Source organism: Rattus rattus, chromosome 9, assembly GCF_011064425.1.
Source record: "Rattus rattus isolate New Zealand chromosome 9, Rrattus_CSIRO_v1, whole genome shotgun sequence".
Taxonomy (NCBI): domain Eukaryota; kingdom Metazoa; phylum Chordata; class Mammalia; order Rodentia; family Muridae; genus Rattus; species Rattus rattus.
In genome coordinates, this window is record NC_046162.1 from 37642762 (window position 1) to 37666551 (window position 23790).

Consider the following 23790-nt stretch of genomic DNA (forward strand, 5'->3'; position numbering starts at 1 on the left):
TTGGACTGTGTGGCCTCAAAGCAGTGCAAGGGAGCAAGCACATGTCTCCTGGGAGTCAAAGGCCTTTTCCTGGTGGCAGGCCCCAGAATGGCAGGTAGATACCAGGTTGACATGTTGATCTCCTTCCTAGTGGACCTGAGGGAAGGGCCTTTGTGGGCCGCAAGTGTTGTTGGCTTTTGACTTCTGCCAAATGCAGATTTTCATGGAAGTGCCAGTCTTAAGGGATCTTGAGGGGTCTTTGTGCCCAGGGCCAAGTGGTGAGTGACTGAAGGATGAGTGTCGAGCTGTTTCCTCCTCTGTCGTGGGGGAACAAAACACAAAGACAGGCCACAGCTAGCGCACTTCTGTGTGATCTGGGATGAGTCTGCCTTCTCTAGAGAAGGGGGCCCTCCTGACTCACCCTTGCTGTCACCACAACCCATGGGCCTAAGGCACAGCATGGCTGGTGCACCTTATTCCTCAGCAGGGCCTGCTTCTCCTCACCTGTGGTGTTTATCCGCCTCCCACTTCACCGGCCGGCCTCAGGTCTCTGCCCTCCACTCACCTGCCCCAACTCTTCCTGGCCCTGGCCCCAAGCCCCTCAGTCTTTTGTCTTCCTTGATATATTATGAATCTCTAGAAGCTGGCATTCATATCGGACTCACCCGTACCCACTGTATACAGCTTAATAGTGTTTGTTGAGTGAAAAAAATGAATGAATGAGGACCCAAGAGAGGGTTTATGTTAAGTCACAGCATAGTGGGGCAGGCTATACAAAGTCAGAGGGACACCTGCCCTTAAGGCACAGGGGTAACCCAGCGACCCGCTAGCCCTCTATGGCCTTCTCTAGCCTGGGTCCACAGTAGCAGTTGACTTCTGTTTCTTTTAAAGTCCAATAGGAACTTTCTGTTGTTTTGAGATGGAGTAGGGGTGGGGTTTCCAGTTTTGACTGTCCATGCGTGGCCCAGTAGGAATGTCGAGTCTCTTGTATTGTGTGACTGACTGTTAGAGTATTAGAGGACTATCTAGTGAGTCTGTCTGAAAACAAACAAAACAACCCCCACTAAACAAACAAACAAACAAATAAAACATTGTGCTCCTTGGACGGGTTGATCCCTCATCTATGAAATAAAACAGCCCAAGGTGTCCGAAGATGAGATAAGATAATGTGCCTAGGCTCTTTGTATTGGTGCCATGTGGCTAAGCACTGGCTGGCATTGTGGTTAACCATCCCCACCTGCCTTCCTTCCTCCTCAGATGGTTCCAGACCCTGATCCACCTGCTAAAAGGCAACATCGGCACCGGACTGCTGGGGCTGCCTCTAGCAGTGAAGAATGCAGGCCTCTTGGTAAGGGTTCCAGACATTCCTTCTTCAAATGCTGTGCATCAGGCGTTCTATGGGCTCTGAATCCCGGTCAGTGAGTGACATGAGCTGACAGTCCTGCCCTCCCTCTGACTCACCCACGTAACCTGCTTGCCCAGTGTCGCCATGGTTTCAGAGACATTGACCATCCCAGTGCTGACCTCGCTGATGGCCCTCAAGATTACTTTCCCTCCCGCTTCATCCCAGAGCCTGCCAAGGACTTCTGCCCTGTGAATGCAAGACAATCTCAGAAGGAGCTTATCTTAGGTCACCGTTCTCCACAAGATTAAGTGGCTGGACCAGCGCTAAGGTCGCATGCAGATCCAGTCTCCTGGATCTCTTCTCTCTGATGCTGGCCTGAGCTCTGTTCCTAGAAGTTCCTTAATACCGTTCATCTAGTCTCCTTTGGGCTCTCTCCTAACTCTGCCTTCTTCTCTCCCTTTTGTCTACAACCTAGTTGGGCCCTCTCAGCCTGCTGGTGATTGGCATCGTGGCTGTGCACTGCATGGGCATCCTGGTGAAGTGCGCTCATCACTTGTGTCGTAGGTGAGAGCCCCGAGCCACTTCCTGAGGGCTGGAGATTGTCAGCGTGGGCCCTTCAGCAGTCTGAAAGCCGGGTGGACAGCGCTTCTGGGCCTGTCACCCAGCTGGGGCAGGACACTGTCCTCAGTGTTGCCTCTCCTCCTTATCACTGTTATTTTTGACCTTTTGGGGGGTTCATTGCTATCTGTTAAGTTTTCAGCTGTCCAGTGGGCAGAGACCACAGTCTGTGCTTGTGCATTTTGATTCTGTGCTGTTCACTTAACACTTGTGACCCAGGGGTTGGAAGGGGCTCATTTGGTAAAATGTTTAATGTGCAGGCTTCAGCATCAGAGTTCAGATTCCCAGTAACCATGTTAACAAAAGAAGCTGTTGCAGAGTTGAGCTCCTGACGTCCCTGCACGGGAGAGGCAGAGGCAGGCAGGAAGTCCCTGAGGCTTCCTGGACACCCATTCTAGCACAGTAGGCAAGCTACAGTTCAGTGAGAGGTCCTATCTTGAAAAGTAAAAACATAGAGAGTGATTGGAGAAAACACCAACATCCACTCTGCCCTCCATGTATGTGAACCTGTACGCCTACGAACATGCATGCATGTGCATACACATACGTATGTACACCCCACTTATGGTCCTCATGGGGTTCAGAGGTCCCCTAGGGTGGCAGGTGGAGATTGGTCCATGTCTTAGTAGCTCCATTTGTCTCTTTACTGTCATGGTCTAACCCAGACATTCTGCTTTTTCCTGTATCCCCACCCCACCCCCTCCCCCTCAGACTGAACAAACCCTTTCTGGACTATGGGGACACGGTGATGTATGGACTAGAATGCAGCCCCAGCACCTGGATCCGGAACCACTCCCACTGGGGAAGGTAACTGACTTCCTTGTTTCTCTTGGCCACAGCTCCCAGTGTGGGGACAGAGATGGGCAGGTGTGATTCAGGGCAGCACGAGGAGCAGAGGGTGTTGTTGGGGTTAGCACAGCAAACAGTAAGCCACAGCCTTCTTCAGGCCTCAGCTTCCTCATCTTTAATATGTGGGGCCTGACCCGAGGCCCTCTGAAGGCTGTCCCAACCCTCAGAGCCTGAGGCCGCGAGTGCTCTGATCCATTCAATAAGTGTGTTTTATGTGGTCTCTCGTGAGCATCACAAAATGGTTCCAGCTTAAAATGGAATCAGGGAAATGCAAACTACTGATGTAAACCACTTTGTCCCCACCCTGCAGGGGCTCGTGGCCTTTGTAGGGTGGGAGATGCATGTCCCTCCCTCCCTTCCCTTCCTCCCTCCCTTTTTCCTTCTTTTTGGCAAAATCACCTGTTGAGGAGCAACCAGGCTGCAGAGTGCCCACCACAGTTTGGACGTTCAGTCAGTTTCTTCTCCCTTCTTCCTTCCTTCCCCTTTCCTCTGTTCTCCCGAAGCACACCCTTCCTCATTTTCATAGGAAGAGCATTGTCTGCATGTGGTAGGAGGGCACAGTTTGAAAACAATATTAAATTCTAGCCATAGTGCAGTACCATGGGGTATCCTGGTTCTTCTAGAACTTTCTGTGCACATATGAACATACACATGCTCTTACATTTCTCTCTCGCTCTCGCTCTCGCTCTTCCTGTGTGTGCTCTCTCCTTTGACACCTTGGGGGTTTCCTTCCAGAAGTGTTTCCAGCCCTAACCAACCCTTTCTTTTCTTTTCTTTTCTTTTTTTCTTTTATTTTTTTCGGAGCTGGGGACCAAACCCAGGGCCTTGCGCTTGCTAGTCAAGTGCTCTACCACTGAGCTAAATCCCCAACCCCCTAACCAACCCTTTCTAACTACTGTGCCCATGTTCCATTTAAGACAGGTCTGGAACCACACTGCTCTCACCAGGGCTTCAGATTGTCACCAGCTGTTGTCATGGTGCTTCTGCCAGTTTACCCTCAACTAGATCAGTTCTTGGGTCACAGTTTGAGTCAGAGAAGGGCCTGCTCCCTAGCCTTTCATGCTAAGGGCTCTCTGTAGCTTTAGTGAAGAAGAATTGAGTTTGGTGGGTGGGCAGCAGAAGGCAAGGGCCAGGTTATGCTCTGGTGACACCCTGAGCTCATGCAGAGAGGCAAGAACCAGGGAGGGGACGCGGAGAGCACAGCTACTCCCCAATCTCTGTACTGGTGGCATTGGCACACCTTGCCTTCTTGCCACAGCTCTGAGAAGGGAATGTGAGGACAGCTGTGCAGATGTTCATCTCGGGGAAGCCTCCAGACCTGACGGGCTTTGCACCTGTCTCGTCCTGTCTGCAGGCGCATCGTGGACTTCTTCCTCGTCGTCACTCAGCTGGGTTTCTGCTGCGTCTACTTCGTGTTTCTGGCAGACAACTTTAAACAGGTAGGTCTTGAAGACGAGGGGGAAGGGCGAGGGTCGGGCGGAGAGTTTGTCCAAGGCCCCTTCCTAGCCAAGTGCTTTGGGTTGAACCTTTGGTATTTGACTCTCATTGGAGCACCAGTGGTGTAAGGAGACCTTGCCCTCCTGGGTGGCCACCAGCTGGCCCGAGTCCTTTTTGTACTAAAAAATATTAAAAATCCCAGCCTGGGTCTTCTTTAGACGTTTATGTTCCCTAATGAAACACACACAGCCTTTACATTTTACTAAGCCTTAGGCAGCACAGTAGCTGGGCAGCTGCCTACCCTCTGTGTTGTTAGAATCTGCCTTCTGTCGATAACCCCACTATCTTCCATCGATAACCCCGTTATCATTTACTATTTACTATGTTCCATCGGGCTGCTCTTAACTCAATTGGTGGCTCTCCTCCCTCTACTCATTCTCCCTTTATTCTGTGGTGGCGTCTTCCTCCCTCCGCCCTCCGCCCTCCTCTTTCTTCTCTCCTCCCTCCTCATGGGTCCCTCCCCTACCTCCCCACCCCACCCCCTAACCTGTGAAAGTTCAACCCCACCTATGTTTCTTCTGCCCAGCTATTGGCTGGGGGCCAGGTCACAGGGGCTCTGGTCTTGGGGGCCCACACTTAGCATTACAACAGACAGTAAAAGGCAAGACCTCAGCTCCTTTTACTCTACCTGGCTCAAGCCTACACTGAAAGAGGCTCTTCTACCCAGGTTGGTCTGGGGTAGCTTTTGTATTCCTAGGCAGCATGCAGGAGGAAACTGCAGCAGCTCGTGCTGTCTAGCCTTACTCCTGTAGAGGCCTTCGGTAATGGGACCTTTACCTATAGAAGTGCACAGATCTGTGGAGGCCTCAGAGTCAGTTGTCATTTCTCCGTAGCTACTGGCCAGGCTTAAGTGTCAGGCTGCCTCAGCCCTTGACAGAAACCAGGGTTGTATCTCCTAGACAGGAAATTGTCCCTAAAGGCCATGGGGTTAGGGTCAGAGCCTACACCCTAGATCCCTAATAAGCCAGGTGCAGCCACCTGCCCTTGGTAAATCAATTAAAAGAGCAGTGTTGGGGTTGGAGATTTAGCTCAGTGGTAGAGCGATTGCCTAGCAAGCGCAAGGCCCTGGGTTCGGTCCCCAGCTCCGAAAAAAAGGAAAAAAAAAAAAAAAAGCAGTGTTGATAGGAAGAGCAGGAAAAGGCTAATTCATTGTAACCTCACTGGGAGGAAGGATCCGTGGACCCACCAAGTGCATCTTCAGAGGCCTGACAGGAGATGAAGGTTTAAATAGAAGGAAAGAGATAGGTATAATTAGTAGCCCTGATCAAGGAATTCCAACTGTCTAGGTGTCAGAGTCCAGATAGCTGGAAGAAGGGACTCGAGCGTCTCTTTAGGGTGTCCCTCCTCATTTCAGGCATGCCAGTTATAGCTGGGTCAGAGTCTGCAGACTTTTCTCTTTGCTTCCTGAACATCAGGAGGAATGATTAAGAAAAGGGTGGGAAGAACTTATCATAAAATTACCCCTGTCATCTGCCACCCATGTCCTTCTGCCTTGTGAAACATGATCAAACCCAGCTCAGACAGTTTACAACGGCTCCAAGGAAGGTTCCTCAGCCTTCCAGAGGTGCCTACATGTAATGCCAATTTCAGACACCTGATCCTTTTTCAGGACCCTCTCCAACAAGATACCCACAGCTCTGTCACTCAGGGCTTCTCCTCCTTCCTTCTGGTTCCAGGTGATAGAGGCAGCCAACGGGACCAGCACCAACTGCAACAACAATGAGACCGTGATCCTAACGCCCACCATGGACTCTCGACTCTACATGCTCACCTTCCTGCCCTTCCTGGTGCTGCTGTCTTTCATCAGGAACTTGCGTATCTTGTCCATCTTCTCCCTGCTGGCCAACATCAGCATGTTCGTCAGCCTTATCATGATATACCAGTTCATTGTCCAGGTACAAGCCCAGGCCCTGCCCCATCCTCTGGGATAGGAGAAATCAAATGCAAGGATCAGAACAGTGCCTACATGTGGCACATTTAGATTAGATGTTGCATAATTTCCTGAGGAGATGGGAACAAATGTTTACTCCAGATAGGCCTCCAGTGACAGACCAAAGAAATTACTCCACCTAGGTCTTTCAGTGTATGTATTTCATAACATTTTCTTGAGCTCTTATTTCAATGGTCTTGTTGTAAGTTGAATTGGGTTGATAATTCGCAAGCTTCTTTGTACAAGGAACTCTCTCCTCTTCATTGGTTGAGTTGTAGGCCAGCATGGTCCACAGCCTCCATATCTGTGAACTGTGAAACTCCCTACTCACAGCTCCATCTGACTGGTAGACAGACCCTGTAGCTGTCAGTCACTAACCCATGGGTAGCACCTGTTTCTAGTATCGCCGTGACTCAGGAGTGGTCACTACGTGAATTCGTGCTCAGGTCTTGCTTTAGAGCAGAGACACCTATGTGTCTACATCCTGCATACTAAAATTGCTTCTTCTTTTTTTTTAAGAGTAAACATTTAAAAATTAATTATGCATATATGTGTGTGTGTATATGAGGACAGGAGCCATGGAGCCCACCAGAGGGTGTCTGATCCCCCTCCAGTCACATAACAGTAGTGAGGTACTCAGTGTAGGTGCTGGGAATTTTGGTTTCTGCAAGAGCAGCGTGTGTTCCTAAGAGCTGAGCCACCTCCACCCTAAGCTTTGACTTTCATGTTTAAAGTATATTCATTTTGCTGCCTTTCCTCGGTGTTTCTCAGCATCCTTCTCATGTGCTTCTTGATGTTTTTAAAGTGCTCAGTTTTTAATCTCTTGAGTTTCTTTTATATCAAATGTCTGGGGATAGCATCACCAAGTGAAAGAGCGTGAAGCTTTGTGCCGGCATAGCGTGTGAGAGGTTGCTTTGTGCCGGCATAGCCTGTGAGAGGCTTATGGTCCACTGGGCAGACCTTTGTCCAAAACAAGTTGGGACTTCCCGACCCGAGGAGAGAAAAAGGCCAACTGCCTCCGTCTTTGCTGTTAGCTTCTTCCTTTTGTGAAATCGTGTGTGTGTGTGTGTGTGTGTGTGTGTGCATGTGCATGCATATGCATGTATGTGTGCTTGTGTGTTTGGAGGCCAGAAGTCAACATCAGCTGTCTTCCCCAGGGAAGGTGTGCTCCGACCGATGCTTCAAAGCCCAAACTTCTGAATAGCCCTTGTCTTTGCTCATCTTTTCCAGAGGCTCCCAGACCCCAGCCACCTCCCCTTGGTGGCTCCATGGAAGACCTACCCTCTGTTTTTTGGCACAGCGATTTTTGCTTTCGAAGGCATTGGAGTGGTAAGAAGGGTACTGCAGCTTGGTCGTGAGTGCTCCCTGTGGGCCTGGGTGCTTCCTGCTGCTCCACAGCCCCAACCCGGTGTCCTCCTGACTCTGCTTTAGTGCTCAGGAAGCCCCATCAGAAGTTAACTCAGAAACCACCTCAGGACGTGGTGGCACCTGCCCCTGGTCACAGCACCCAGGAGGAGGTGGTGAGGGAGTATCAGGCATTTAGGCTGTTACTGCCTACAGTGTCACTGACTAGTTTGAGGCCAGCCACGTACATAAGCCCCTCCCCCAGATCTCCACCCCCACACAATTGAAGAAGGGAAGTACACACTTAGGAAAATGGGCTGGAGGCTTCCAATCTCAGGTCAGGTGCCAGAGTCTTGCTGGGGGCCGTACTGCTGTGAGGGTGAAGGGCACCCAGCCCCTGACAAGCTGACAGAAGACAGAGGGAATTCCAGTCTCACCTGGCCTCACTCCTGATTAAACTGCGGATTCTGAAGCCCCCTGTGTGCATGCGAGTGCAGCCGAGTGTATAGAATAACGGGTTTCGCTGCTTGGAGGTCTTGCCATAGAGATTCAATTTTCTTTTACGATCCCGTGTGTGTGTGCGTGCGCATGCATGTATGTGTGCTTGTGTGTTTGGAGGCCAGAAGTCAACATCAGCTGTCTTCCCCAGGCACTCTCCGTTTTGGAGATGACATCTCCCACTGAACCTCAAATTGCCTGGTCAGTGAGTTCTATTGGTCAGGCAGCCCTCACACCCAGCCCACCTCTGCTAGGTGCTGGGGTTACATATGCACGCCACCACGCCCATTTTTTTGTGCCCTAGTGGCAGAGCCGTTTCCCCAGGCCCCTGATAATGCTATTTTTGTCCTATGCTCACTTCTTTCTCACACGCTCTCCTTCCCTTACCACTTTTTTTTTTTTTTTGTAGGTGCTACCCCTTGAGAACAAAATGAAGGACTCACAGAAATTTCCACTGATCCTGTATTTGGGGATGGCTATCATCACTGTGCTCTACATCAGCCTGGGGAGCCTGGGGTACCTGCAGTTTGGAGCTGATATCAAGGGCAGCATCACACTCAACCTGCCCAATTGCTGGTATGTGGGGGACTGGGAGCTCCCGGAAGGCGTTAGGTTACAATGTGGCCTTTCCCCGTCACTCGGCTGTCCTGAGCTTGTAGCAGCTTGTACTGCATTCCTGTGTGTGTCTTCCTTCTGCTAAGACTTTTCTCCTGGGAAATATTGAGCCCAGAAGGGCTGAGTATCCACTGTGTGTGCCCGGCTGGTTACAGGCGTGCCATGGGAGTGGGAGCGTCTCACCGTGGACTGTTGGGGGGGAGTCCTTCATCAAGTGTCTTTCCCAGTGGACGTGCTATGGGGAATCACTTGAGACCTACAGAAGTGTCTGGATGTCACAGAACATGCACTGAGCAGTCTCTGTTTGGAAGACTGAAACCCTCACTGTAAAGAGCCTGTTTGCCCACACTAAGAAACTGGTTAATGCCCAGGGAACTGGAGCAGCCTTCCTATCCAGCTCTCTTACTGCGCTCTGAGTGCCGAGGCTTTGGGGAAGGACAAACCGAGAAAGATGTTGGCTCAGCAGGGTCAGTGTGTAGCATAGGATCCCTCGTCGGAAGATAAAGCTCATTGCGTCTTCCCCTCTGGGACTGCTTTTAAATTACTGTATGTGCTTTCAAATGCTGTCTGGGCTGTGTTCTCCTTCCCCAAGGGGTGGGTGGCTAACCCAGGAACACCTGACACAGCCAGCCCACACCATCTGACCCCAGCGAGCAGCTGTCTTCCCTCAGATACCTAATCTAGCTGAGCTCCCCCTGTGCTCCTGTGCAAGCGCGTTTACCTGGGTGTCCCTGCAGGGGACTCCTGACTCCAGATTTATCAGCTCTCCTAAGGGGTTTGGGGGGCTTAACAAGGAGCACCACTAGCCAAGGGTTTGTTTGTTTTTCTCTAAGAGTTTTTATTGTTTATACTTAGCAAGAGAGACAGGAAAACACAGCCCCACCCTGGGGTATTCTTAAGAACCTCGTCTGGGTGTTTAACTCAACTACAGAGACAACCTGTTCTCATTACATACTTAAGACATTTAAATCAATTCCAAGAGTGACCTTTCCTGTGTGTACTGAGTCGGGTCGGGAAGCTCTAGGGCTCTGTGCTCTGGGGTAAGTTGGAGTACCCATGGCATATCAGTGGCCTCCCACAGAGGTCTGTGGTAAAAGGCAGCACCTTTTGGACGGGAAGGGCTTGTGCTCCTCCTTCCCAGGGCCTTTCCCTGGCCACCAGCTGACTCTAAGATACCTGAATTGCATGGAAGGGTATTTGCTTCTATGCACAGGGCAAAGAGTTCAGATACGGAGGGTGTTTAGAGAACGTTTTACTGCACCCTGGCCACAATCTCCATATTCAGAGTGTGATACTCTGAGTGTGTAAGAATGTGTGTTTGGTAGGAAACAGAGGGCATTTATTTATTTATTTATTTATTTATTTATTTATTTGGTTTTTTTTGAAAAATAGTTCTCCTGTAGCCCAGGCTGGTCTGAAATTCAGTATGTAGCAGAGGCTGACCTTGAACTCTCAGTCCACCTGTCTCTCTTTTTCTCATTTTGAAGAGCTACTGACTTATTTAGCCAGTTTTCTATGAGTTAACATTTCATTTTTGTAGCCTTCACTTTCGTAAAAGCTAGGGAGGACTGTTTTGCTGTTTTTAAAAATTAATTTGTCTTTAGTGTGTGGGTGTGGGTGTGTGGGTTGGTGAGAGAGAGAGAGAGAGAGAGAGAGAGAGATGGGGTGGAGGTGGGGGAGAGCCAGGCATGAAACGTCTCATTCTGAAGACTGTGTGGGTTGGTGACCTTTCCAGTTGTCTGCAGGGTGCAGGGCGGGTTTGGGCTCTGTCCAGGGCTGTCAGGGCACCATCAGTCTCCTGAGAGCACCCACTCTCTGCAGGTTGTACCAGTCGGTGAAGCTGCTGTACTCCATAGGCATCTTCTTCACGTATGCGCTCCAGTTCTATGTCGCAGCTGAGATCATCATCCCGGCCATTGTGTCCCGAGTGCCTGAGCGTTTCGAGCTGGTGGTGGACCTCAGTGCGCGCACTGCCATGGTCTGTGTGACATGTGAGTAGAAGAGATGACTTCTGCATTTCCCTAAAGGCTAGAGGACATCTGAATTGTCCCCAGTGAAAGCCCAGCACACGGACACACTGCTGGAGCTGAGGCCAAAACCAGGGCATGAAGAATTGGTTCTCAGTGACTGCAGAGAACTCAGGAGTGAGGACAGGAGTTTACAGATGACGTCTAAGGTCCAGGAGAGAACAAAGACACTGCTGTCATCCCATCTGAAATGGACAACAATCTAAACGCCACCCTGGAGGGCTGGACGTGTAGCTCAGTCTGTAGTGTGCTAATTGAGTGTTCATAAAGCCCTGGGGTTCCATCCTCAGCACCACATCAACTGGGTGTGGGGGTGCATGCCTGCAATCCCAGCACTGGGGAGGTAGAGGCAGGAGAACCAGGGGTTTGAGGTCAGCCTGGGAAATATGAGACCCGTTTTGATAGAGAGATAGATAATGGATAGATAGATGGCTGACTGGCTGGATAGGTGGGTGGATGGATGGATGGATGGATGGATGGATGATAATTAGATAAAAAGATGGATGGATGACTTGATGGTTAGATAGATGGATAGCCACTTCAACCACATCCGTAGTGAGACAGGAAACTTGAATAGAAGGCTCTGTTACTATGTAAAACAGATAAGTGTTTAAAAGATACCACGGGGTCTGGGTGCTTGCCCAGCATGCATCCCGAGCACCCAATAAACTGGGGATAATGGCAAACCCCAAATCCCCTCGCTGGGATATAGAGTCAGGAAGGTCAAGAGTTCAAGGCTAGCCCAGGGTACTCATGACGTCTCTCAATCAACAGCTAGCTACTTCATCCTGTCTGTAATGAGGATACATTCGTTTTACAGGAGGTGTGTGTTTGTTGTTTTAAACAGCTGTCGGTCGTGAGCTGAGTAGATGACCCCAGATATTTTTTGTGTGTTCATTTTAAACATCTATTAACCTGGCTGTTTTCCTCTGCTTTTTTTTTTTTTTTTTCTTTTTCTTTTTTTCAGAGCTGGGGACCAAACCCAGGGCCTTGCGCTTGCTAGGCAAGTGCTCTACCACTGAGCTAAATCCCCAACCCCTTCCTCTGCTTTTTTTATCTCTCCTTCCCCTACCCTGAGCCAAGGGGTGTGACTTTAACATTTAAATCAGACTATCACTAGCACCTTATTTTCTATGTGTTGAAAGGTCTAGTTTTAAAAACTACATTTTCCTCATTGCTTCTGTGAGTTCAACCAGGGAATCCCTAACCAACTGGTTCCTCATTTCTCATTTGGATTTCCAGGAGATTTGCAGTTTTTTAAATTAGGCTTTTGTGTTAGTTTTGTTTAGGGGCAACCATCTTATTGCTTATTACATTAAGACTTCCTGGAAATGTCCTTAAATTATTTAATCTTACCTTCCACCTTGGAATAATTATGCTCTATATGAATTTCCTTCTACCACAGACATATCCATATAAATACATATATATTTGTAAACTGAACTAGAATATTTTTTGTTTTATTTACTATTTTATGCATGCATGATGATACATGTAGAGGTCAGAGGTCAACTTTGTGGTGTTAAATGACCTATAACCTCTGATCTTAGTCCCTCTACCTCCTGGGTGCTGGGATTATAGGCATGACCCACTTATACTTGGCTGATCATTGTTTTTCTGCAAGGACAGTGGGTGGAAGGCCAGCCTTCTTGGCATCTATGTGAAAGAACTCAGAAGTAAGGAGCAGACCTTGATCCTTTCAATTTTTTTTTCTTCTTCTTCTTCTTTTTCTCTTTTTTCTTTTTTTTTTTTGGAGCTGGGGACCGAACCCAGGGCCTTGCGCTTGCTAGGCAAGTGCTCTACCACTGAGCTAAATCCCCAACCCCGCTTGATCTTTTCATTAACCTTGGGCAGATCTCCTAAGGATTTCTTGCAGACTGAATCTGGTCATTATGGACTCCCCAGCTCTGTGGAGAGCTTATAGCACTCAGAAATCTGGCTTCTCCTGCTCTCTGCACTCAAGTTCAGCTGGGGGGTCTGAAGCAACCACACAGGCTGTGATCCCGTCCTCTGCAGCAGCTCCAGGTGCACACTGAGCTGCATCTTCTCTAAGGCCCGGTTAGCTCAAGCTTTGAGGAGACTGCTTCTGTGTGCATAGTGGCTTGTCGCTGCGAGCTCTGAGAGCCTGGTTCTTGAACTTAAAGGGCTTTGCAAGTCGGAATGTTGAACATTCAAATAACTTGCCTTTCCCAATGTGGATCCTCTAGAAAAAGCAGATCTGTCTCTGTAAAATGTCCCAGAGCACAGGACCTGCTTATTCCCACCCTGCCCTGCAGGAGGTGGCAGTCCCTGGCTCTGGACCTCATCCTGTCCTTAGATCCTCTTGGTTTCCCTGCTTTTCTTCTCCTGGCTCAGGGCCTCACTCCCCCTCTTTGTACTGAAGGACACTCGCAGGCCGGGCTGTGTTTGATCTCTGAGTGTGTGTTTCGCTCTCCATCTCCTGTGATCTGCTCTGTGCATTGTTCTCTGAAAGAAGGCAGCCCCTTCATCTGCCCTCACTGCAGCTTTCACTGGCTTCCTCGGAGACTTTGAAGTCATTGTGGGAGGCAGAGGAGGCCTTTCAGGGTAGCACCGACTCAAGTATATACTTGTGTGGGTTCATTTGTTCTTGTTTCTCTGCTCTTTCAATTCTTGTGGCAACGTTGGTGAATCACTTTCCATCTATATGTGGCTGTCTTCAATTACACCGTACATTTTATTGGCAGTCTGTTTTTATTGCTGTCTCCAATGTTTCCCTTCCTTTTTCTCCTCTTTCTTAACATATATCGAACAAAACTAGGGAGATACATACCAATAAACAAACAAACAAACAAACAAACAAAGGTTTACCTCTCGTTAATGTTATATGTATGAATGTTTTACCACATATGTGCCTGGTCTCTGGGCATCAGATCTCCTGGAACTGGAGATAAACACCACGTAAGTGCTGGAAATCAAACCCAGACCCTCTGGGATAGAAGCCGAGGCTCCTGACCACTGATCACTGTCTCAGGCCCCAGCCCCGTTTTTTTTTTTTTTTTTTAATCTTTTTTTTTTTTTCTTTTCTTTTTTTGGGAGCTGGGGATCGAACCCAGGGCCTTGCGCTTGCTTGGCAAGTGCTCTACCACTAAGCTAAATCCCCAACCCTTTTTTTTTTTTAAAAAAAGGTCTTATTTTCAGTTTGTGTGTGTGTGTGTGTGTGTGTGTGTGTGTGTGCACTTGTGCATGTACGTGCACACACACACGAGTGTCCACAGAGGCTAGAAGAAGTCATCCGTAAGGCAGTTGTAAGCTTCCTGATAGGAGTTCTGGGGACTGAACTTGGATCCTCTGTAAGAACAGTAAGTGCTCTCAACTGTTAAGCCATCCCTCCGCCTCATTTTAAACCCCACTTGAGTTCATCTTCCTTCCCACTTTCCCCAACTGCATGTGGACGGCAGTAGAGGGAGAGACGATCTGTTACTTAAGCTTTCCTGCATTCATAAATGTTATCCATACCCCTAGAATGAGTTTATTCAAAGCCACTGTGAATTCTGAAGGTGAACTTCTAATCCTTGAAAAGCCTACACCGTGCATGGTCCCAAGGTCGATGCTGCTGGTTGGTACGGTGAGCTTACTACAGGGCAGTCTTCAGGCAGAACCACCCCGTCCCTTCACCATGAAAATATTTGATGACACTATCGTGGCTCTTATCTTGGTGTCTTAAGAGGACGTGATGGGAACGTGTGGTCCTTTGTCTTTGCTGCTTGAAGACTGATGTGTTTGTGGCTCTACCAGTGTAAGGAAGTGAGCATTTGGTCCCTCAGAAAGGCCCACCCACTTTTCCTCCCCCTACCTTGACCCAGTTGTCCCTTTGGGAGAGACCAGTTGTCCAGCTGGGAGAGTAGTACACAACTGTAATCCTAGTGTTTGGGAGGCTAGGCAAAAGGATCTCGGGTTCAATGGCAGCCTAAGATACATAATAAGGCAACTATATCACGATATAGTAAGGTACAACTTGTGTCAGTGTTGTTAAAAAGTATATAAATGATATATATAGACAGACAGACAGACATGGGATGAGAGCCAGGAGACCACAGTAATTCTGTAAATCTGATCACCTGTGGCCCAGAGATTGGACTAGATAGCATCTTAACTTCCTTGGAGTTCTCAATTCTAAATGTGGACCCAGGCTGATTTTTTTGGGCAGTGAGCATATCTCCTACAGTTCTAAGCATTCTTGAACAAAAATGTACCCCGTCTCTCTCTGCAGGTGTTCTGGCCGTCCTCATCCCCCGCCTGGACCTGGTCATCTCCCTGGTGGGCTCTGTGAGCAGCAGCGCCCTGGCCCTCATCATCCCGCCCCTGCTGGAGGTGACCACCTACTATGGAGAGGGCATTAGTCCCCTGACCATCACCAAGGATGCCCTCATCAGCATCCTGGGCTTCGCGGGCTTCGTGGTGGGGACCTACGAGTCTCTGTGGGAGCTAATCCAGCCAAGCCATAGTGACTCCTCTACCAATTCCACCAGTGCCTTCATATAAGGATCTGGGTGTGCTCCCTCTACCTGCCCAGCCCTACCCTGTGTGTCTCCTAGTAGTGTCCCACATCCTTAGGTGTGGCTCAGCCTCTGGAAAAAGGCAGGGTTACTGCCTGGGCACTCCTCTGGCATTGGACCCTTGGGTAACCTGGGCTACATGAGACAGATGAGGGGAGGGCAGGGAGCAGACCCTCCACTTGTGATGGTGCAGTCACTGCTCCCCTTTATCATGCCTCCTCCTCCAGCACCACCCCAACCCCGTCTGACCTGCCACGCCTAAATTATTCCCCTTACACAGCTCACTTTATTTAAAAGGTAGTCTCCTGCTCCCAATGTCTTCTCCCTCCCAGGGCTAGGCCTAGATAAAATAAGTGGGGACTCTCATGTTTTACAAAGCCAGGCTCCCAAATGCTGTACCTCACAATTCCACAAAGCTGAGTCCTGAGAGGGTTCTGGAAGCCCCCATGGTTTACAGCCAGCCCTGAGTCCTGAAGGTCTCCATCTACTGTCAGGCCTGGGGAACGCACAGGCCACACCACCTCTTTCCTCATTTCCTCTGCGTAGGTCACAGTACTGCCCCTTGATTCCTTTAGCTCTTAAAGAGAATGAGATGCTCCCCAGACTGGAGGTATTTATTAGTGTATTTAAGCTTAGGTTTCAGGCTCTGACTTCAGACCTGCCGTCTCCGTGATTACTTCTCCTTCAGCAACTTGCACTTGGCTCCTCCTGCCACAAAGAAACCTGACCCAGGGGATGATGGATATGCCCTCCGCCCTCATGGCTGAGTGGCCTAGAGGCCATTTTGTTGTTTGTTTTGTTTTGTTTTTGTGTTTCAAGACAGGGTCTCACATCACCAAAGTTGGCTTTGAGCTTGCTTGCTATGTAGTCAAGGATGATGATGAACTCTCGGTCCGCCTGTCTCTCTCTGCCTCAAGTACTGAGATTGCTAGCATGAGCTGCCACACCCAGCTGGCTCAGAAACCTCAAGCAGATCACGTGAGCATGCAGCACCTGTTGTGGAAGGCCTATGCATGTGTGGACTTCATGCATGAGATTGACACCCTATGGGCCCTCAGAAGTCCTGTGGCATGCAAAGCTAAGGATGGGGTGCAGGTTCCTCTTCCTAGACACTACGCACAAGGGTCATTGTTTACAGTTCCTGGGGAGAGAGCAGAAGCCCTGCCTTGCCCCAAGCTGCTTCTGTATCCTGGGCTTCCAAGGAACCACTAAACACTAACTGTAACCCCGTCCCTGTCCCTACTGTGCCTCCCACAGAGTCACCTGGCTTCTAGGTCAGCCACCTTAGGGTGTGCCTTTAGAGGCCACTGAGAGAGTCTGTGGCTTGCCACTGCTCCCGTTGGTGTCAGGACTTCCAAAGGACAGTGGTTAGCTCCCCATCTCTGAGTTGTGTGTCTGTGTGCGTGCACACATGTGTGCGTGCACACATATGCACATGACAGGGTGGTTTATATCTCTTCCACTCTGGTTACCAGGCCCTTACCTAGAGAGAACATTCACCTTGAACCTTGAGTTAGAGAAAGAAGCAAGACTTTATCAGGGTCTTGCTTTTGTATTTGATAGAAACTAGAAACTGGCCCAACCTTGCAGCCAAACCCTTTCCTGCTGTCCTGCTGAGTGACTTCCAGGTTCGGGATGGGAAAGATAGTGTCTGGCTACAGCAGCAGCTGGCCTTAGCAGTTTGGTAGGAAGGGTCATTGCTGTCTCAGTCCCGAGGAGAGCAATGCTGTTTTCCCTTTCTTGCATTAGCATCCACCCCCCTTCCCCACGGTGCTTATGTGGCTGGGTGCCAGCTGGGGTTCACAGGCGCCTTGCTTTCTGAAGTCTCAGGATGGAAAATGACCAAAGTAGGTTCAGACGCTGGCCAGCAGCCCAACTGTGGGCCAGGCTCTCTCCTAGAGGCCACCAGAGCGTGGCTTCCTGGGTTGGAGGAAAGTATATTCAGAACTGTTAGAGGCACTCCTGTCCAGGTCTAGACCCAGTGTCCAAGGCCAGCTCTCCCTTCAGTACTCCTGGCCTGACATTGCGTGGAGTGCCTTCTGTAGCATTTGACTAATGGCAGCTTCCTTGGTACCTTTGTATGGCCTACATCTTTTGACCTCTTGCTGTGGTCCTGGGGCACTGTCAGTTTGGTGACTTGACTCTCTGAGCAAGATCAGGGCCTTTCTGGGTGGACACCAGGAAGCTGCTAAGCACATAGTGCCAGGCGCCCACACACAGCAGCCCTGAGTCAGAACCCTCCTGGCCCTGACCACTGTCAGGCCGGAGCCAGATGGCCCCTGCCGAGAAAACACAGATAAATGGGAGCTTGGACGGAACGAGATAGACAAAGCTTGTGGAAACTAAGCTTGAATCCAGGTGCCCAGGGGCAGACATGCCCTGTCCTTGCCAGCCCGGTGCTTGTCTGTACTCCGAAGTTTATCTCCAGAAACCCGCTATCCCAGACTTGAATGTGAGCACTTGCTGGGAAGCATATGCTCCAGCCTGGGCAACCCACACATGCCCTTAGCCGTGGTATCACTTGTGCTGCTGTCTGGGTCAGGAGAGGTACAAGTTAGCTTAGGCCCACCCATCTCACCTCCTTAGCCACACCTGCAGGCAGGTGCTCCCTGCCTGCTCTCCCCCCTCCCTCTGGAAGTCTTGGGTTAAGTGTGGTCAGTGGTCTGAAGGCAGATCCCAGAGCTCCCTCATCCTCAGAGGTCTCCCTTCCGTGTCCGCTCTTTGGACACCATCGTTTCACCTGATCCTTCAGGAAGTGCAGAGCTCAGATCATGTTTACAGCATTCACTCTCCCCTTCCCACGCCGAGGGCTCTGGACCCGGGTTTGCTTTCCCTACTGGCCAGCCCCAGCCACCACTCTCACTGGGACACTGAGACTTTCTGGGGCCTGATACAGGAACCAGACAGAGTGGTAAGACGTGGTGATCAGGAGGGTGGCGCCAAGTTGGCCTGAGAATTTAATTTTCCAAAGTACATTACAAATCAGATACCATTAAGGGAAAGCAGGCCACGTGGCTCAGTTTTTGAAACTGTGGTCAATACTTGAAGGCACTTTAGTCCTGCTGGCCGCGCCAGCTTCTTTTTCTGTGTATCCCGAGTCATTCCCTGGTCAGAGACGTTAAACCGTGCTCATAAGCAGTTCTTCAGAAAAAAGCAGAAAAAGAGGCTGGAAGGAACGTGGTGTTTGCCCTGTTCTTTGGTTTAAATCAAGCTGATGTTGAAGCTGTATTTTTTTTTTTATGAACAATAAAACTCATGTCTGTATAGTAGAACCGTCAGTAGCTGTGTGAATCAAGGAACGAGAGGACCTGCAGAATCTTAACAGCCAGACAGTACTGTGTGCTGTGTGCCTAGGTCGTGCATTGCACACGTGAGTCATGTCAGAGCTTCTAGGTCTCATTTGGGTTGCACATATGGATCTTGTGTAAAATTTCCACGTCAATAAATGAATTTTATTTTTTATTTTTGAGAGGTTGCAAACTGTGTCCTTGTTTTCACACTTCATCACTTAGGTTAGGACCATCTGTTGAAGGGGCAGGGGTCTGAGAAAGGGAAAACAATCCTGCCGCCCCAGACCACTTCGACATTCTCCTGAAATCCTGGGTAGGCACTTTCAATGCCTTCTGCACATACCAGCGGGTAAGGTTTTAGGTGTCTGCTTGGTTTTTCAGTCAGATACGAACCTAGGTGTTTGCAAATGTTAACGTCTGTAGCAGTTGACTAAGTAAAGGTGACCCTTGCTAGTGCAGGTAGCTTTGTCTCATCTGAACGTTCTCAAGTTGTGGCCTTCCTGAGGAGGAATCCTGTCTGCCATAGCACCAGCTTCTCAGCTTCTACATTTGACCAGAGACAAGCCCTAGGGATTGTACACCTGTCAGTCACAGCCAAGCAAGTCCTTTGGAATCTGTTTCTATGTTCTCGCTCTCTCGCTCTCTCGCTCTCTCTCTCTCTCTCTCTCTCTCTCTCTCTCTCTCTCTCTCTCTCTCTCTGTCACACACACACACACACACACACACACACACACAGAGGAAGAATTTACCTACACTGACTATGTGGCTACTAATTCACCATGCAGAATTGATAATTAGGTCACAATTGCATATGTAGCCCACCAATCATGTTACTTGTCTGGTGCATAATTGTGTGTGCACACATGGACCGAGTCAACCTAAGGCCCCAAAGAAAGAGTCAGTCTTTACAGGCTACCAGCTGACACAGGGAACTGCAACACAGCAGGGTTGGGTACCGGAATTCAAGTGCTTCTCAAGGTACCTGCCTCTCCCTGCTTACAGCCTCAGTGGGGAGTGGTGAAGGGCGAAGGGAGTGTCAGAAGGACGCAGGGTTTAGAAAGTTGGAGGAAGTCGAAGCACTTCTTTACACGGTCATCCAAATCAAGACTTCATTCATGTGTAATGGCTATAATCTGCACCCCCAGATCTCCAGGTCCCTCAAGGTAAGCCCTGCTCTGCTGGAGACATACGTATGACTGACAGTGAGCTACCAGGGTTTCCTAGGTAGGCAGCTTCTTCATTTCTGCCCTTTGCAGATGTGCTTAGAATGGTGCTGTGAACCTTGAATGGTGCATTTGTCGTAGGCCAGCGGTTCTCAATCTGTGGGTTACTACTACTTTCGGGGGAGTTGAATGACCCTTTCACAAGAGTCCCCTAAGACCAACGGAAAACACATTTACATCATGATTCATAATAGTACCAAAAATACAGTTATGAAGTAGCAACAAAAATAACTTTATGCTTGGGGGTCACCACAACATGAAGAATTATATTAAAAGGTCGCAGCATTTTTTGAGAACCACTGTCTTAGACCATGGTCTCCCTCATCTTTTCAAATAAATTGGATTCTCATCAGCATAGAGTAAAATTTGCCTGTTTTTCTATGTACAATTTGGTGAGGCCATCTCAGTAAACATGTAGAAGGGTGCCTTCATCTAAAATACGTTTGTCGTGTACATACGGTGTATGCACATAGGTGTGTGCAGATGTGCACACCTGGATGTTGGGTATCCTGCTTACTCCCTGGAGACAAGATTTCTCACCGAAACTGGAGCTAGGCTGGCTGCTAGCCAAGCCCAAAGATCCTCCTGTCTCTTCCCCATGACACAGGCTATGAGCATGTATGTCGAAACTTCAGGTTTTTATGTGGGTTCTAGGGACTTGAACTCAAGTCTTCATGCTTGTGCAGAAAACATTCTCACCCACTGAGTCAACTCCCCAGGCCCTCCCTTAGCCTTTGGTAATCTCTCCTGCCTTGTCCCCCTCCATACCACTCTGCTCTTGGCTCTGAAACAAAGGTGTGTGGATGTGGGAACTACCCAGAGGCGGCCTTTTCAATGGTAATGGTAGAGTCATGTGTTGAGACTTTATGTCAATGACAATAACAGTTTTCTACATGACATTTAATACTCAGAGACAGGGAAAGAAACTTCTGACAATATCTCTTTTGCAAACAGAGACATTAGGGGGTTCTTAAAAATAAACACCTCCTGTCTGCCCCTGAGATCCATGGCTCCCACCTCTCACCACGTCTCATCTGCTTCATCTCCTTCAGTGGGCACAGAGAAGCTTCCCACTTCTAGGACCCGCTGGGTGCCTAGGCCACCCACACTGCTCTGATCCCAGCCCTCATTAGTCCTTGACGGCCATGTGTGAGAGCGACCCCGCTGTCTGCATTCTCAGTCCCGGTGCCCTGAGTCTTCACACCATGACTTGTGCCTGACCTAGCTGGCTGCCCTTGTCTATGCTCAACCTGGGACTCAACTTTTGTTGTTCTTGTTGTTTTGTTTTGTTGGAGACAGGGTTTGAGCACTGACTGTCCTGGAACTCACTCTGTAGATCAGGCTGGCCTCCAACTCAGAGAGATTCACCTCCCTCTGCTTCCCCGAGTGGACTCAATTTGTCTCTGGAGTCTTCTCTAATTTGTTGGGAATTTATGGCTCCTTCCTTGGCCATCTGATTAGCCTTATGCCTGGCTGTGCTAGGGGCCGATGTGGCTCCATCAACCCTCCCTGGTCTATAGGTACCTCAGCTGCAGATTCGACCAACTGAACATCGGAACTAGTAGGAAACATTGCACTTACTATCGAGGATGAACAGGCTTTGTGGCTCCCTTGGCTCTCATCCACATGATCTCAGGTATGAGAGACAAGGTAGGACAGGTAGTACGTAGGAAGACCTCTTTAGGTCGCAAGCAAGCAGCACAGTGTTTATACAGGAGACTGAAGCTTCCACAGAGCTCAGCGTCCTTGGCAGGCCTAGGAATCAATGGCATGGATGATGAGTCTCTGTACTTGGCCCCTTGCCTAGCTGCTAAACTGCTGAGGGCATTGGTTAAACGAGTGTCTCTCCCCTCAATGTCTGCCCTAGGGGTGAGCCTGTCCCCGAGCAATTTTGTGTTAATCTCACCAAGCAATTTCCTTGGCTAGACCTTGGAGGCTTATCAGAGAATCTGAGAAAATTCTAGACTGTCTTTGACAAGTCAGGCCCCAGAGGGTGCTCATACATTTCAGGAGGTAGCCAAGGCTGTCAATGAGCACTGGGTCAGTGCCCTAACACAGTGGCAGCTCACCAATTCACCATGTCCCTCCGTAGCGGTGACTGTCGCTTTGCGCTGAAGCAGCTGTGGACCTTGGGCAAGTCACTCCCCTTCCTAGAGCGTCATGTCTGATCTTCTTTTCCAGTCAGATCTTTTAGACTCTCCCTTACCTTTATCTCAAAAGGGCATAGACTTCTCTGGCTGAGTCCCTCTATCATAATTCCAAAATTTCCTTAAGGTTTCTGGTCATGGCATCCAGCCCCTGCCAAGATCTGTGTCTTTATATTTCCAGTGATCACATTCACTCTTTCCAGAAATCCTTGATAGCTCTGAGACTGACTCTGTCTCCTCTCTGTCTCTCTCTGTCTCTCTCTGTCTCTCTCTGTCTCTGTCTCTGTCTCTGTCTCTGTCTCTGTCTCTCTCTCTCTCTCTCTCTCTCTCTCTCTCTCTCTCTCACACACACACACACACACACACACACACACACACACACACACACACACACACACACACACACACGACAAGTGTTCTGTTGCTTACACATTGTCAAGCTGTATCTCTCTCTTCTCCTCATCAGGATTGCCCCTGCCTGCCTCCTGCAGCCCTTCAGATGACGTGCTGGGGGTCCTTGCTTTGTTCCCTTCCTTCAGATGCCCTCCTTTTCACTCGGTTCCAGATTGCTGATATTCTTAATGTCCTCAAGAACAGGTGTAGGGATCCAGGAGAGGCCTGGACTAGAGCCCCAAGATTGAGCAGATTTCCACCTCTCAGGATTATAACCCTCTGGCTCTTGGTACCACTTAACACTAGAGTTCTGGGCTGGCCTAGTTCAGAACCCTGCCCCATGGGGTTACTCTCGCTGCTGCTGTGTCTTGATTGTCTGGGGTCCTATATTTGAGATGGCTTCATAAACTCACATGCAGGGCAGGCCTGGGTTCAAACCTTCATCACTCCTGAACTCAGTGACCTTGTGCATTTAAATTACCGACATAATACAGGCTATTTTAGTTTCACTGTGCCTCACCCACTCCCCATAAATGGGGATGACAGAACCTATGTCAGGAGGGTTTCAGAAGGGTTAGGTGACTTGGGACAATAGTCATGCCAGGTGCCTGAATTCCAGCAAGTGATCGACAAGTGGCTGTAGGATGGTGGCTACTGGCAATGAGCTCTGTTGTGTTACTGCGAAGACATCTGCCGGCCAGACTCAGAATGTTTGGATCTAGAACCCAAGAGAATTGGCTTGAAGAGAGGATTGATTGGTTCTTAAGCTCAGGGAGCCCTCTAGTGGTCAATCTGGGAAGGTGCACAAAGGAAGGCGGTTGGGTCTTTGGGCTGGAAGGTGCCCTCTGAGTGAGTGCTTCTCTGAGGACCTTGGAGTAAGAACATGACCAATTCAGTGGTCCCAAAACACAGGCTTTTTAAAAATCTGAATAGGGATTTCACTTGTGTTGGAAGAAAGTGACTGGTGGCCTGGACGTAGCTCAGCTGATGGGCAGTCCCAGCACTGCCTAAATGGAATATGGCAGTGAACGTAGGGTAAGCAGTCCAAGCTCACTTTCAGCTACAGAGTAAGCTCGAGGGCAGCCTGGGTTGCATGAGGCACTGTCTAAAAAAAAAATTAACCGTGATGCCCTCATATGACAGTTGTTAGGAGCCAGCCGTCACTGCAGTTTCCAGCAGTTAACCTTCATTGTCAACCCGACTAGGTTTAGAATTACTCAGGAAACACGCTTCCTGGGCACGTCTCAGGACTTTCCAAAGAGGCTTAACTGGATCAGTCTTTGAAGTGATTGAAGGTCCCACCGAGTTGACAATATGACCCATTACAGTAACCGATGTGATACTATTTACGTATTTGTCTGCTGGGGAAAAGAAGATTCCAGAAGGACTTCGGTAAAGAAGCAAAGGGAAGACAGTCTTTTCAACAAGTGGTGCGGAAGACTGAGTATCCTCATCTAAAAAGCTGAGCGAGACCCAGGCCCATTAGTAAAACAAAACTATGAAAGGTAGCATAAAATC

General features: G+C 49.3%; 1 protein-coding gene across 1 annotated transcript in view; it reads left to right on the forward strand.

Annotated features, from left to right (window-relative positions):
- LOC116908939 (proton-coupled amino acid transporter 1) overlaps positions 1-15534 on the forward strand; it is a 30123-nt gene extending 14589 nt beyond the window's left edge. The window contains exons 3-11 of the mRNA XM_032912397.1: positions 1237-1327; positions 1800-1888; positions 2654-2749; positions 4146-4230; positions 5965-6183; positions 7449-7547; positions 8470-8636; positions 10497-10666; positions 14934-15534. Of these exons, the coding sequence (XP_032768288.1) occupies positions 1237-1327; positions 1800-1888; positions 2654-2749; positions 4146-4230; positions 5965-6183; positions 7449-7547; positions 8470-8636; positions 10497-10666; positions 14934-15205 (1288 nt within the window). The 3' untranslated portion in view covers positions 15206-15534. The remainder of the gene's footprint in view (positions 1-1236; positions 1328-1799; positions 1889-2653; positions 2750-4145; positions 4231-5964; positions 6184-7448; positions 7548-8469; positions 8637-10496; positions 10667-14933) is intronic.
- Positions 15535-23790: the final 8256 nt, after the last annotated feature.